We start from the raw sequence: 15360 nt of genomic DNA on the forward strand, positions 1-15360 counted from the left end.
CTTAGAAGTCTGAGCATTAATAACAGGGTTTCCGCGGGTCATTAAAAATCATTAAAAGTCATTAGATTATAATTTTTTGTTTATTAAGGCCTTAATTGGCGTTAGAATTCATTAATTCATTGTTTATTGTGGCATTTAAAATGTTTTTTTTTTATGTTTATAAAAACAATTTCGTCAGACATTATATCACGATATATATTTGCGTGGAACTGCTTCCAGTTGATCGCAAAGCTGTATGTTCAGAAAAGAAGCTTGAGTTGGAGAAAAGGCTAGTTTCAACAAAAGTGGTCGGAAAACAAGGAATTCGGGACATGGCTGCAGCCTGTCGACGGGTACCTGTTGGTGGCATTAAAATAATTTCTAAGAGCATTCAATTTGAGTTATTCATTCCTGTATAAACCCTGAATAGAACAAACTGCTCCAGTCCTTCTTAGAATTAGATATTCATTTTCCTTTTTTTTTACACAGGAACTTTTCTTCATTATTTCCACAATTTGTTGGGAGATGCTAACCAGCTTAGCCCCCATGGACTACTTCCTGTTTTATTGAACTTTTTATTGATCTCATACTGGAGAAATGTACCTCTGCATTCAGCCCATCCCCTTGAGGAGCAGTGGGCTGCCATAGTGTGGCGCTCAGGGACCCAGAGGGCAGGCTGTGGGGATCAAACCAGGTACTTGCAACCTTCTCAGATCACTGCTCTAACCTACCAGGCCAATACTCCCCCCTGAACATGCTTGGAAAAAAATTAAAGCATAAAACATAAAAATTAAAACTATATAACTCCAGCCGAATGTGGTCATATTTCATAAAAAACCTTTGTATACAACCCTGGTGAGTGAAGCAAAGGGTGGATCAACATCACACTGAATCCTACCAATGAGCGAATACTTTGGTAGCATACTGAGACCTTTTACTTTATGTCATAATGTTTGAGATTTCAGGAGTTTATTGGACCTTTAACGCCTCTGAGTCGCGTTCAAGGCCTGCAGGATGTCCAAACCCCTCATAAACGGATCATCAGGCGAACACAAAGTGTTTGAGAAACTTTTATTTCAAAGGTGCAACAAAAACACAAGGCTTCACAGTTCATATGAACAAAGGGACATTTTTTTTTCTTTTTTTTCTCCTTTTTAAAAAAAAAGAACAAAATATAGTGTTTCCTCATTTTGAGGCAACATGAGAAAACAACACATGTTGCTTTGATAAACCTTTTTCGATGCTACAATAAGTAGCTGGAAAGGAGCTGAGTGCATTGCACTTCTGTAATAGGATAAAGGAATAGCTGACAGTTTTATCAGACCAACTTCCTTTTTAATGCTTAGAATAATGCCTGCATGGAAGAAGAGACATTTTACAACATGATGAGGAAATCTCTCTTTTTCTCTGAGGAAATGTTAACTTTGGATTCACTATTTCGGGGATGAGAACTCCGGTGTCGGCTCAGATTGATTGTCCCTCAGAGGTTAGCAGTCTATTGGATGTTGCTGGCTCTGTAGTTCTGGATGAGGCTAATCAGCTCCAGTGTGTCTGAGACGTGTGGGTGGGCGTTCAGGACCTTCTCCACCGTGCTCTGGGGGAAGAGCGTGCTCAGCCGGCTCCTCAGGTCACTCCGCTGATCGCTGGGAAGACTTCTGGGCTGCACCCAGGGGTCCTGGGGCAGGCTGTTGCTGGGTCTGTGAGAGGGGAGGCCGTTGTGTGGAGGCAGAGCAGGGCAGGAGCTCCACACCGGCTGGTGGTGGTGGTGGTTGGCGGGCATCCCGATCTTCTGATGGCCACACCTGCACTGGCTGCACATGTGGTACTCGCAGCTGCTCTGGGGAGGGTAGTAAGTTTGTCCGTTTGGTGAAAGCCTCAGGCTGTTCCCGCCGTACGAGACGGACATTTGGAAGCTGCCTCTGCCGCTGCTGTAGTTGGTTGGAGAGTAATCCAAACTGTAGGGGGGGTCGAGGATGCTGAGGCGGGACATGGAGCTCCCCATGGAGCTGAAGGCCTCGTCTGCATCCGCGCTGTGGTACGGGTAAAACAGGGGACTCTTGTTTAGCTGGCTCCTCAGGTTGCTGCTGTCACAGAGGGAGGGGTCGCTGTGGGTCAGGTCGTCTCTGCTTCCAGAGGGGGGTGTGGGTGGGGTGTATCTGTGCTCAGGCTGATGTGCCAGAGCCCTCAGCTCGTCAGCGACGGCCAGCTGGGACTGGTTCACCCTCTCCGGATGGTAGAACTTGCACTTTATTCCATAGGTGCATTTCTTTCCTAAAAGAAAAAAGAGGCAAATCTGTTCAATCTAAAGTTTCTATATTCATTGTTGTTTTCTAAGACTTCTTTTATTAAAATGCTTTCTGTATTTTACAATAGTATCATGTTCACTGAAGGAGTTTATGTAGGATTAACTGACATCTTCAGAAGTGCAAACATGTTTTTTAAGCACAGCTATTCAAGATTTATTTTATTTTTTTTATTTTTAGCTCAGAACTTGTAAGCAATTCACAAATTTCAACTTTCTTTTGATTTTAAACCTCATATTTCAAACCTTTTAAAATGAAAAGGGACCAGCCAAGGGCCAGCTAAGAACCGGCCAAGGGCCAACTAAGAACCGGCCAAGGGCCAACTAAGAACCAGCCAAGGGCCAGCTAAGAACCGGCCAAGGGCCAACTAAGAACCGGCCAAGGGCCAACTAAGAACCAGCCAAGGGCCAACTAAGAACCGGCCAAGGGCCAACTAAGAACCAGCCAAGGGCCAACTAAGAACCGGCCAAGGGCCAACTAAGAACCAGCCAAGGGCCAGCTAAGAACCAGCCAAGGGCCAACTAAGAACCGGCCAAGGGCCAACTAAGAACCAGCCAAGGGCCAGCTAAGAACCAGCCAAGGGCCAACTAAGAACCGGCCAAGGGCCAACTAAGAACCAGCCAAGGGCCAGCTAAGAACCGGCCAAGGGCCAACTAAGAACCGGCCAAGGGCCAACTAAGAACCAGCCAAGGGCCAGCTAAGAACCGGCCAAGGGCCAACTAAGAACCGGCCAAGGGCCAACTAAGAACCAGCCAAGGGCCAGCTAAGAACCGGCCAAGGGCCAACTAAGAACCGGCCAAGGGCCAACTAAGAACCAGCCAAGGGCCAGCTAAGAACCGGCCAAGGGCCAACTAAGAACCGGCCAAGGGCCAGCTAAGAACCGGCCAAGGACCAGCCAAGGGCCAGCTAAGAACTGGCCAAGGACCAGCCAAGGGCCAGCTAAGGACCGGCCAAGGACCAGCCAAGGGCCAGCTAAGAACCGGCCAAGGACCAGCCAAGGGCCAGCTAAGAACTGGCCAAGGACCAGCCAAGGGCCAGCTAAGGACCGGCCAAGGACCAGCCAAGGGCCAGCTAAGAACCTGCCAAGGACCAGCCAAGGGCCAGCTAAGGACCGGCCAAAGACCAGCCAAGGGCCAGCTAAGAACCTGCCAAGGGCCAGCCAAGGGCCAGCTAAGAACTGGCCAAGGACCAGCCAAGGGCCAGCTAAGGACCGGCCAAGGACCAGCCAAGGGCCAGCTAAGAACCTGCCAAGGACCATCCAAGGTCCAGCTAAGGACCGGCCAAAGACCAGCCAAGGGCCAGCTAAGAACCTGCCAAGGGCCAGCTAAGAACCGGCCAAGGACAAGCCAAAGGCCAGCTGAGGACCGGCCAAGGGCCAGCCAAGGACCGGCCAAGGGCCAGCTAAGGACCGGCCAAGGGCCAGCCAAGGACCAGCCAAGGACCAGCCAAGGACCGGCCAAGGGCCAGCTAAGAACCGGCCAAGGGCCAGCCAAGGACCAGCTAAGGACCGGCCAAGGGCCAGCCAAGGACCACCTAAGGACCGGCCAAGGGCCAGCCAAGGACCACCTAAGGACCGGCCAAGAGTCAGCCAAGGGCCAGCCAAGGACCAGCTAAGGACCGGCCAAGGACCACCTAAGGACTGGCCAAGGGCCAGCCAAGGACCAGCTAAGGACCGGCCAAGGGCCAGCCAAGGACCACCTAAGGACCGGCCAAGAGTCAGCCAAGGGCCAGCCAAGGACCAGCTAAGGACCGGCCAAGGGCCAGCCAAGGACCACCTAAGGACTGGCCAAGGGCCAGCCAAGGACCAGCTAAGGACCGGCCAAGGGCCAGCCAAGGACCACCTAAGGACCGGCCAAGAGTCAGCCAAGGGCCAGCCAAGAACCAACTAAGGGCCGGCCAAGGACGAGCCAAGGGCCAGCCAAGGACCGGCCAAGGGCCAGCCAAGGACCGGCCAAGGGCCAGCCAAGGGCCAGCCAAGGACCAGCCAAGGGCCAGCCAAGGACCGGCCAAGAACCAACTAAGGGCCGGCCAAGGACGAGCCAAGGGCCAGCCAAGGACCGGCCAAGGGCCAGCCAAGGACCAGCCAAGGGCCAGCCAAGGACCAGCCAAGGACCAGCCAAGGACCCATCAAGGAAAGTGGGGAAATTTTGAATGGCTACTGGTGCACATTGTATGAATGCAATTCACACAGAAGATCACATACAAGTCGAATTTATTTGGAAACGTGATTTGCAACGCAAAAAAAAAAAAAATCAGATTTCACCAAAAAATCAGAATTGTGCATTATGGTCTGCAGTGTGAAGCTCAGCCTTAGAGACAGCTGCTGCTTCAACTGGATGTTTGACTTTTTGTCCTTTGTCCTCCTAAAGGTTAATGATTAAACCTGAGAGGAAGTATGTGGGGGTGTTTGGTGCGCACCCATCCCTGGGGAGTGAACATTTCTGCTCATCAAATGTTCCATCCAACATAGTTGAAACTGAGATTGCTCTTTTCTATTTTTTTCTCCATCTTAGATGTGTTTCACGTGTCTGATTGTTTCAGTTTCAGTCCTCCATGCGGCAGAATGTTTAAGCCAACTAACCGTAGGGGCAATGCTGCTGCTTGTTGTCTGGGGTCCACGGCTTTTTCCTCAGAAAGTCATCGATGGTGGGGCCGTTTCTACCCAGCGGATCATCTGGGGGCATGAACCTGCACAGCAGCACAGAGATACGGTCAGATCTGTAGCCGCTGGGGGAGAAGAACCCAGAACCAAACTCCTGTGGTGCTTACTTGTCATTGGCAAAGGTGTACATCAGGAGCCTCTCCTCAATGAACTTCTTCCACTGGGGATTCTCTGTCTGCAGGTCGCGGTAGTTATCGTTGGACACGATGATCCCGTCCAACTCCACCGCCAGCTTGATGATGTAGCGGTCGTCGTAACACACCACCCTCTTGCCGTTGACGAAGCGGGACGGCGTGTACACCAGGATCTTTCTTCTTTCCAATTCATGGAGAATCTGTTGATCTAAGAGACACAAGACGACACCGTTTAGTTCACATTTCAGAAGCCAAACTACGGCAGATTTATGAGACGACCAAGTTAGCTGATGGTTTTCTGAGAAGGCATGTTGCTCTTGGATCGGGCAAATGTTTAGCCAGCAAACAAGCCCTCTACGCCAATTATTCTGAGACGTGTTCACTGTTATTATTGTGGCAATCCAAACACGTACTAGATAAACTTTAAAGATCATCCATTGGTTTCTTAGATTTGTTCTGACATGCAGCAAAGGATGACAAATACATAACAGGATCCCTACTAACCTTTAAAAAAACATTAACAAAAAGCTAATTATTCCTGGAGGTTCTTGTGCAAACGTTGTACTGGGAAAAACTGATGGATCTGACTCATTACCCACAGCATCAAATGTCCGATTTAGTGACCTAAACGGGCTCATTCACTTAAACAATCCTGTTGTTTTGACAGCGACCTTCAGAGCAGGAAATATTGAAGGTGTGGAGTTACCTTCTTCACTGCTTCTTTGCTAAACTGCTGAAAGCTACTTTCCTGGAATAGGATCTGTTTTTGTAAACCTGATTTTAATTTTTCATGTGCACACTTCCTCGTTCTTCATGGAGTTTGAATTCAGCTTGAACCAAACGAGTTCAGTGGAAGTGGCAGAGGACGCCGTGGTTCCTGCAGCCGCCGTGCAGGAACAATGGAACGCAAGGATTGAAGGATGGGGAATTTACCTGCGTTTATCAGCGCTACACCTGAGCGGCCTATAACATGCCTTGACAGCTCAAAAGATTTTTACAGCTTGTTATAGCACTGATGAAGCTGGCACTGCTTCAAAGCGTTGCGTAAACAATATGACCTCTTTTCTGCTGTCGTATTATTCGAATGAACCTGCTTTGTTTCATCACTTTTCTGGTAAACTGCATTGTTTCCTCTAATGGACGTACTCACAATGAAAATAAGGCTTGTTTTTTTTATTTCCACAGGAGAAAATTGAACAAAACAAGTTGTTTTTCTGATTTCACATGTTTTAAGTTTCAGGTCATGAGCGTCAGAGTTTCAGGTCGGTCTCTTGAGGCCTTTTGCTCTGCTCACTGCAAGAACTTCAAACAGCTTGGAGAGGCACGGGGTGCAGCGAGTAACTCCACTCAATTCCCATCAGAATGTGGGGGGGTACGGTGAGCAATCAACTCCGAAACTTTCAGAAAATCACTTATGCATCATCTAAGCCGGTAGATTTTGGTGAATTTATGCTGCATTTACTTCTGTTATTTATTTAGGCTCTACAGGTGGGGATTAAAACGTCTGTGGATTGGGATTATATCCCAGGATGGCTGCATTGGGAACTGAGGCCTTCAAAAATGGTTGAACATGGATTCAATTTTCTTTTAAAGCTAATGTTGTTATGTTCAACTGCAAAATGAATCTTTGTGTCATTTTATTTTATTTGCTTATGGAGTGAAATTTGTTCCATTATTGTTAAATCAACAAATGTGTTTTGATTATTAAAAAAAGATAAAAACAAATTTGAATTCAACTTTGAAAAACTTCCTAATCAAAACAGCAAAATCTAAAAAAAACAAAAACAAAAAAAACTGGTTACTCTTAGATAACTTTTCTCCTAGTTTCTGGATTCCATATTTTTACAATTTCCATTAAAAAAACTTGCCTTTGCTTCCAACAATAATGGAAGAAAATTAACTCCATAGTAGCCTGGCTATCCAGACTGATACGCCGTGTTTAAGTAGGGATGGATGGATGGATGGTTTCTAAATCTTTATTGTTTCCACTTATCTGGTATCTGGGCTCACAGACCTGACTCTAAGGGATGGATGCTGTGCAGCTTTGAGCAAGTTTTGGGTTTGAAATGTCTTCCCATATATCATGCCACACTGCTTTAATACAATACATCAGACCTGTTTATTATTCTCTCCTCTATTGTCTCATCAACTGTAAAATCAACACACTGAGATCTTGAATTGCTTAACTGGCAGTAGAGACTCGCCCACAACATGAAGCGACGGCTTCCAGTCTGGAACAAGTGTCTGGAGATCAGACATATGAATCTTCAAGGCATTCTTGACAGAAGAGTCTAGAACTCTGTCAGTAAACCACCAATAAAAATGCTCTAGACTGAAAGTCCTGCAAGTGTGGGGAAGACTGCAGCGCTGAGAGACACATGGATCGGTATAAAAAAAGCATCCCAGCCCTGCGTGACTGGGCTCAGACGGGTGCATGCAAACTGAAAGGTCACTCAGCTTGATCCGGACACAGCCTCCGGGCTTTACTGACCCTCTGGACCTCGTTTAGAAGCTCACTGTGAAGGGAGGCCATGAAATATGATTAAAAAAAAAGCTTTCCAAGCTAACAAAGTCTTCCTTAGTTACAAGGAAAGTACATCTGTGTGAAGATGATAACAGAAGCTAAAAGGACAACTGGGTCTGGATTCAACAGGTTGACAGGAGATAATGTTGACATTTTTGTTACCAGGCAACCAGTACATTTAAAACCTAATCTAAAAAAGAGAAGTTAAGGGCGTTTATTTAAAGTTTCTGGCCGAATGTTGTACTCATACAGTGTGGTTCCTCCTCTCCTGCACAGCCAGGATGTGAAAGGCCTCCACAGCTCCTGCAGGGATTTGCTAAACGTGACATTTCCCCTGACAGCAGGACGGAGCCAATCCACCTCACCTGTGATGGGCGCTTCGGGCCGAGGCTGCTCCTTCCTCCACAGGGGTACGAACACGGTGATGTCACGCAGCCCTTTGTCCCAGAACCAGTTCACTGCCAGCTGGAGGCCTTGGCACGAAAACAACTTCTTGTCACCATGGCTACGGAGACAAAAGTCAGTGTCAACAAAAAAAAATCTACTTCTGCTTTTGCATTTCCTTATGCGTTAATCTCTCTCTCACACACACACCCATACTCGTTCTGCTATATGTAGTGAGGACAATGAGTTGACTTCCATTGATTTACAGTCATTTTCAACCCTTTCTATGCCCTAACCCTAAAAATAACCCTAAACCTAACCATTACCAATGCATACCTCACCCTAACCCAATGACACCTTAGCCTTAAACCTAACCATGGGCAAAATAGCACGTGAGGACCAGCAAAATGTTCTCACTATGGTCCTTAACTTGATGGTGAAATTGGAAAAATGGTCCTCACTCTGAGGACAGATACACACAGATACACACACACACCCGCTCTCCTACTGTCAGGAAACCGATGGTGTTGTAAGACATGTGCTTCAGAGTTCTTCAGGTTTCTGGCTGAGCACAGAGTTGGGTCATATGATGGAGAACTGAAACTTTTCATGTGGCCTGTCTCTATAAGGCGCTCGGCCGTGGGAACTAAAACGGTTTGCTGGCTGGACTGAGGTGCTTTTTAGAACTGAGGCATGCCTGTCATTTAAAGCTTTACTTCCTTGTACTGATGTAACACCAAATAAAAAAAACGTTTGGCAGCAATCGCTGTTGTGTCAGATATCAACTCATAACTGCATGGCACTTGAGCTGTCTCTAAAAAACAAGTAGTTTGAAGGGCTGACAACAAACACTTCCCGAAACCATTTAAACTTCTTACACTGCAAAAAATCCAAATCCATAGAAGTCATTTTTTCTTACAATAAGTGCATTTTTTCTTGAATTGAAGAGATCATGGAGATACTTTGCCAATGGAACAACACCTTTTACATTTAAAATAAGAAATAAACTATTGCACTTCTTATTTCAAGTGCATATTATCTAATTATCTTATTTTAAGAGTAAAAAATACTCATTCCATTGGCAAATCATCAAATTTACCTACTCAAATTAAAGCTTAATACACATAATTGAAGACATTTTTACTAATTTCTATATATTTTCTGCAGTGTAGAGTGAGTTTGACTAAATCCATTCATTTCAATACAGGACGGTCCTTTACTGCTCAACCTGTATTAGCAGGAATGAGCTTCTGGGCAGCTAAACGCCATCATTTCACCTACAGACGTGTGTTCACGTGTGACTGTGGGAGTTTCCCCTTTTTTTTTCCATGAGCAGGAAGCAGTGAGCTTCTTTGCATACAACAGGTATAAAGATGACACACGAGACGAGCTACCTGTGATCCACCCAGATATAACCTGCTTCATTTACCTGATGGTCTTTTTCTCTAAACCACTGTGGCTTCTGTATGAGGAAGATAACTGTCGATATGCAGAGGTGTCAATGTAAGGGTAAATGTAAGGTGTATAAAGTAAGAAACGTTTTGCGTTCCTTGTTGTCAACATATACATGGACAGCGAAACCAAGTCAAGTGGATTGTTTTTTAACTTTTTTTGGTACGCACTATATACCATAATGTTAACATGAAAGGAAAACATAAAACTCAAAAAGACTAGATTTATGTTTAAATCCAAAGCTGAAAAATCTAGCTTCCGGAAGTAGAGCAGGATTCCATTTCAAGGGATGAAACAGAAAGGATTTTAAGGCATTCATATTCTCCGGAAATACATTATTAACCTTTAACACATTATATTTTAGAACTCTTACTATTTATGGGGAGGGAAAATGCCATTTAGGTCTTTTTTACAACGTAAAATTGAGAAATCTCTATTGTTCTACTCTCTCTGCTTTTTCTCATAGTAGCTTCATCTGGTCTGTTCCTGTTTGGCTGTGACTCCATCCTGGAGAGAAATATCAGCTGTGCTGCTGCCATCAACACCTTTGATTATAGATGTGAGAGATTTGTCTGTTTTTCAGTGTAGTTCTGTTTCTCTGACTGTGACTAACTGGATGTGCTCTCTTCATCCTCTGACATGGGAGCTGGCTCGGAGCTCCTCTGCATGGCTGTGTGTTTCCTGGACAGGGAAGCTGTTAACAGCTGCCTTTTCTGTCTCTGCTTCTGTCTCCTTGAACCCCAGTCGGCCTCAGCAGATGGCCGCTCACACTGAGCCTGGTTCTAATGGAGGTTACTTCCTGTTAAAAGGGAGTTTTTCCTCTCCACTGTCGCTACAAGCATGCTTAGTGTGAAGGATTGCTGAAGACTCAATGAGTCGATGCAATCAACTGGTTTTCTTTAGAAAAAAAAAACTTTGAATCAATTTGAAAGTGCCTTGAGGTGACGTGTTGTGATTTGGCGCTGAATAAATAAACTGAATTGAATTGAATTGACCTACATTGGTTTGATTCCATCAGGATTTTGTTGGGTTTGTTTTTAATCTATGATTTAGACCAAAAAGATGAGCTACAGCTCTAATCATGATCCAAACAAAGAGATTCTCTCCCTTTTGGCTTTGAAAGGATCAAGATGGTGGCAGGCAAATGTCGCGTCTCTGACATCCTGGTTAGGTTACTCTGCCAGGAGTCATACTTTTCTTCTTCAATGTATTTTGGGTTTTATTTTAAGTTGCTTGCTATTTCTACCTTCAGCAGATGACCTACATGTTTCTTTCGTTTTGTTTTTTTCAAACCATTTCCTATAAACTTGCTTTCTGTTTGGGAAATATTAGTTTCACTAATCGCTTTGCGTTATGAGCCGCTTTTCCTCATCGGTTCCTAGCAGGAAACGTTCCACAATCTCAGCTGAGTTCCAGTTATTAAGACAGCAGTGTGTGACTGCAAGTCGACCCTAAAAGTTTGTTTGTTTACCCTTTTCTGTAATGCTCAGGGTAAATCTGTCTGTGCTGCACATGTAGGTAGTGCTGATTGTGCATTTGAAACCAGTTGCACAATCACTTCTGCAGCTTTGTGGGCGATCGTGACAAAAGTGTGAGAAACTACTACTGAGACGTGTTCGGTGGGAAGGAGACTGAAGACACAGAGCGCCTGCATCGGTGGAACTGGAAGATGTGACGTTTTTATTTCAGGGCTGAGCCAAAAACCCTGTTTCAGTTTCTCATAAGTTACCAGATTTAAAAGAAACTCTTTACCCGTTATGGTCGTTATTTGCAACCTACTCACGAAGCTCACTTCTGTCAGGTTAATGTAGGAAAACTCTGTCTAACAATCCTTCAGGAGGATTAACAACCTTTTTAACCTGGGAAAAAAGTCCCAGAGTAATTAATGCAGATCTCTTCCTTATTGGACTCACTCCATGTCCTTACAGGAACATCCCTCCTTTATTTTCGATTATTTCCTCACTATTATCTGAGCATAGTTTAGTTCTGAGCTTCCTTCTTCGTCAATCTAGGTCATGAAGATCTATCGGCCTGTAATCAGGCTATCGAGCCATTCTTCTCATGTTTCACATTCTGTGATGGTTCTAGCAGGAATGGATAAGCGCTTCCTACTTGACCCCATACCGACTTTACACGCATTATGTCTGCGAGGAAAAAAAAACACTCCAGACATTTTTTATTTTTTTTTGGTTTTCAAAAAAGTCTTTTGTTTTAATACGCCAGAATGTTTGCATTGTTTTGCCGCCCCCTAACACCATGTCGCCCTGGGCGCTGAGCCTGGTCATGGAACATCATTTTTTCAGCACTCACATGATGCAGAAAGCCCAACAATAAGACAGAAATTGGGATTACTGCCAGTTTTCAGTCTCCATGTGGAGATTAAACGCACAAGAAGAGATTATTAATATTTTTTTTATTCTCAGAATAATGGAAAATAAACTCCATTAACTGGAACAAACATGTCAGATCAAAAGTGAGTGTGAAACCGAGACATTTCATGCTGCTTCTGATGTACAGAGAAAAGCAACACATCATCTGCAAAGAGGAAGTGTTCTCTGATCACATGCCTGCACCAAAAGCAAAGATGGTTGCAATAAAACGACTCCAACGTGGTTATCAAACTACGGCTGCTTAATCCTGATGTTGGATAAGGTCTGCCGAAGTGAGGAGACACACAAACCGCTGCTGGGCGAACGCATCATGATGCAGGAAATCGTTTTTCCAGGAAGTAAATGGGGGAAAAAAAAGATTTTATTGTGATGTTAAAAACAAAAAAAGCTGTTTTGTTTGGCTTGATGATTAGATACACCTGTAGGGAATGATTCTGCTTCCTGTTCCCTTATCGCTTTAAACCAATAAAGAGCATATTAAGTGGACTGTCTGAACATGATCAGCCTCTGAGCTCCTGCATTATTCATCATCTCTAAAGTAGAAGTCAAACAGAAACATGATGCAAGCAAAGTCTGAGTTTTAAAAACTACAACTGCGGCTATTTCTTCTCAAAACATGGCAGAAGTGTTTGCTAGAACCAGATAAGTGAAGCTGACTCACCTCATGGCCACATTGCTGCCGTCTATAACCACCGGTCTGAAGCCGGGGATGGTCTCTCTGTCAGGGCTGGTCCTGGGTTTGATGGGCCCCGGGCTGCAGCCTCTGGGCACCAGCTTCGGGCTGTTTGGTCCGCTGCTGTTGCCATGGCTGCGAGTGTGGCAGGTCTTTATCAGCTCCTCCAGGATGTCATTGGTCTGCGCGTCGTGGTGCAGGCTCTCCAGCACCCTCAGAATGTCATTGTGAGAATATCCTAACTTGAGGAAGCGTTCCACTTTGGCGTGCTGCTGCTGGCGGTCCATCGCTCTCAGCTGCGTCCTCTCCCTCGTCTTCTCAGGGGCCGTCTGTCTTGGGAATCCCTCTTCTCTCGCCTCCTTATTCTGGCTGCTGCGGGTCTCCACGGTAACGGCCTGTGTTTTGGAACAGTTGACAGGTGTCAGAGAGATTGTGGGTGCAGACACAGGAGCTTCTGTCACCGAAAACACAGGAAGCACATCTGTGGTTTCTAAAGGGGTTTTCAGACAATCAGATTGTGGTCTTGAGTGCAGCGATAGAATCGGCTCTGCTCACCGCAGCCTCATGACTCTGAACGCAAGCGCAGACACCAGTTTACGTCACGCAGAGCAAAGAAAGCCCCTCCGCACCCCAAGAGAGGAAGCAATGGGGTTGGCTGTGATCTCTGCTCTAATTTTACCCCCTGACTCACTGAAAACAGCTCATCAAAACATGAATGAATGGAAACCGGGTGAATGGGCAGCGGCCCCCAATCCTTCAGTGTTTCTGTCCGTGTCTGGGAACTCCCTGAAGCTCCCACTCAAAGAGGGATCGCAGCACTCAGAGCTGCTCAGTGACTCAACTTGCAGCCATAATCAGAGATATTCTTAGCTGGAGAAAAGAAATCCTACAGCCTGGTCACACCTGGGAGTATTTCAGAGGCAGAAGTCAGACCTGAATGGGTGTGCCTTTTTAGAGAAGCATGCTGAACAGCTTCAGCTCAGCGGATGACAATCATTCTTTGAAGCTTTTAATCATTGCCCAGCTCTATCGGACGAGATGGCTCATTAGATGTCTCCGAAGTTTAGTCCTGATTTGAAGAACGAGGAAAAAACAGTCGGCAGCCTCAGAAACTAAAAATACCTGCTCAGAAAAGGGAACAAATGCTCTGTTTTTACTGTCTGAGATCTTTTATCTGACGTTTACTTCCCTGCTCTTGCACACTTTTGCAACCAAAGTGCACCAAACCACATCCTCTGCCTTCGCATGACATTCAGATCTGTCTTTTTTTCTTTTCTTTTTTTTAATCCTAAATTTAAACCTTTGCTTAACCTTGTTTGACTCATTGCTCCAACCACGGTCTGACCCCAACGCCAACTGCTCTCTGTTTGTCTGAGACAAGACATGACAAGCTGTAACAGGACTAGATTCCTCACAGAGAAGAGAGAAAACCCCTCAGCTGTAGCAGGCTCTTTCTGGTGGACTTACAGGCTTGGAGAGTGCCGGGCGGCGGTGGGATCCCTCTGTCCCCAGCTGTCCGGTGTGTGTGAACCGCTCCTGCCAGCAGCTAACCCTTCTGACAAACACACCGGTGTGTGTGAGACTGCCCTTATTACTCACCGGAGGAAGAGAGAGAGAGAAAAACACTGCCTCTAAATGTACTTCCTTGTCAGGATCTGATCTGGGATCAGTTCCTGATGAGCCTCAGGGATTTTATATTTGCAGGCACTTCCTTGTGTGGGGTAATAAACGCTTTATGAATGTGTGAGGCTGCTGGGATCCTGCCAGGGTTATTCCAAGGCAAAAGATTAAAACAAAACAAAAAAAAACATCTAGGTGTGTTTTTTCAATTTCTTTATTTTTATTTCCTTTTAGGTCCTTTTAGGTCATTGAAAAGCTTGGAGTGAATGCAAATCAACACGTCCTAAGGTCACCTCAAAGGATTTGTTAACCAAAGAGAGCAGATCAGTTCAATTCTAATTTGTTCCTTTAAATTGGACCAGTTTATGATGAAATCCATCAGTGCAGGCCAAATTTAAATAATATACAATCCTCTTTTTGCTGTTAAGTACAGCAATAAAGCATTGTGCCCTTAAATTAGGAGTTCGGATTATGTCTTTGATTTATGTCACATGTAGTAACAGAGGGCCCAGAAACCAATTCATCATGTTTTTAATCAAGAGTAAAGAGTATTTCAATTAAATTTCTCCGTTAAATTCAGTTTATATATATAGTGTCAGTTCACAGCACTTCACAGACACAATTCAACAAGATAATCCAGTCAGATTAGATCATTCAATTCAGTTTATTTCTATAGCACCAATTCACAACACTTGTCATCTCAGATCATCCAGTCAGATTAATTCAAAGTTTTCTATCCAAGGAAAACCAGTTGATTGCATCGACTCATTGACTTGAAGGCAATCCCTCACACTAAGCATGCTTTTAGAGACAGTGGGGAGGACAAACTCCCTTTTAACAGGAAGAAACCTCCAGACTGGTTAAAGTTTGCCTCTAAGGAAGAACCAGCTGATCACATTAAATCATTTGCAGGATTTGCTTCTACTGGATGAGCTACAGTAGACATTAGTTTGTATTGTGCCATTGACTCTACAGCAATCCATAACACCGAGCATGCTTGCAGCAAAAGGGGAGAAGAAAAACTCCCTTTTAACCTCTTACACCCTAAGGGGGTATAAATAAATTTCTGCCTGACAAAAACACACAAAAGTAAATAACTTATAGCCTCAAAGCTATTAGATTTAAGAAGAAACTTTTGGTATGTCTGTAAAGGTAAGATGTCATAGAATGGTTTTCTGGTTTCAGCACCATTGTAGCTTTGACCCTGCCTGAAATATTAGGGACAAAATACAAAATATT

At 44.9% G+C, this 15360-nt stretch overlaps 1 protein-coding gene across 1 annotated transcript; it reads right to left on the reverse strand.

Annotated features, from left to right (window-relative positions):
• Window positions 1–1139: 1139 nt before the first annotated feature.
• Window positions 1140–14140, reverse strand: LOC119778736 (endoribonuclease ZC3H12A-like). Its single transcript, XM_038278094.1, has 6 exons — window positions 13969–14140; window positions 12490–12896; window positions 7968–8107; window positions 5052–5286; window positions 4864–4970; window positions 1140–2250 (listed from the first exon to the last, which is right to left on the reverse strand). The coding sequence occupies exons 2-6, from the start codon at window positions 12786–12788 to the stop codon at window positions 1475–1477; spliced, it is 1557 nt and encodes a 518-aa protein (XP_038134022.1). The 5' UTR covers window positions 12789–12896; window positions 13969–14140; the 3' UTR covers window positions 1140–1474.
• Window positions 14141–15360: the final 1220 nt, after the last annotated feature.

This window comes from Cyprinodon tularosa, unplaced genomic scaffold (assembly GCF_016077235.1).
Source record: "Cyprinodon tularosa strain WSP-4 unplaced genomic scaffold, ASM1607723v1 ctg1378, whole genome shotgun sequence".
Taxonomy (NCBI): Eukaryota; Metazoa; Chordata; class Actinopteri; order Cyprinodontiformes; family Cyprinodontidae; genus Cyprinodon; species Cyprinodon tularosa.

Excerpts from the sequence above, each read along its gene's own strand:
- LOC119778736 (XM_038278094.1), bottom strand. The coding sequence starts at position 12,788 with ATGGACCGCCAGCAGCAGCACGCCAAAGTGGAACGCTTCCTCAAGTTA. Across the intron at positions 8,108-12,489 it reads GGCAGCAATGTGGCCATGAG|CCATGGTGACAAGAAGTTGT; the intron begins GTGAGTCAGCTT and ends TTGTCTCCGTAG. Across the intron at positions 5,287-7,967 it reads GCCCGAAGCGCCCATCACAG|ATCAACAGATTCTCCATGAA; the intron begins GTGAGGTGGATT and ends TGTGTCTCTTAG.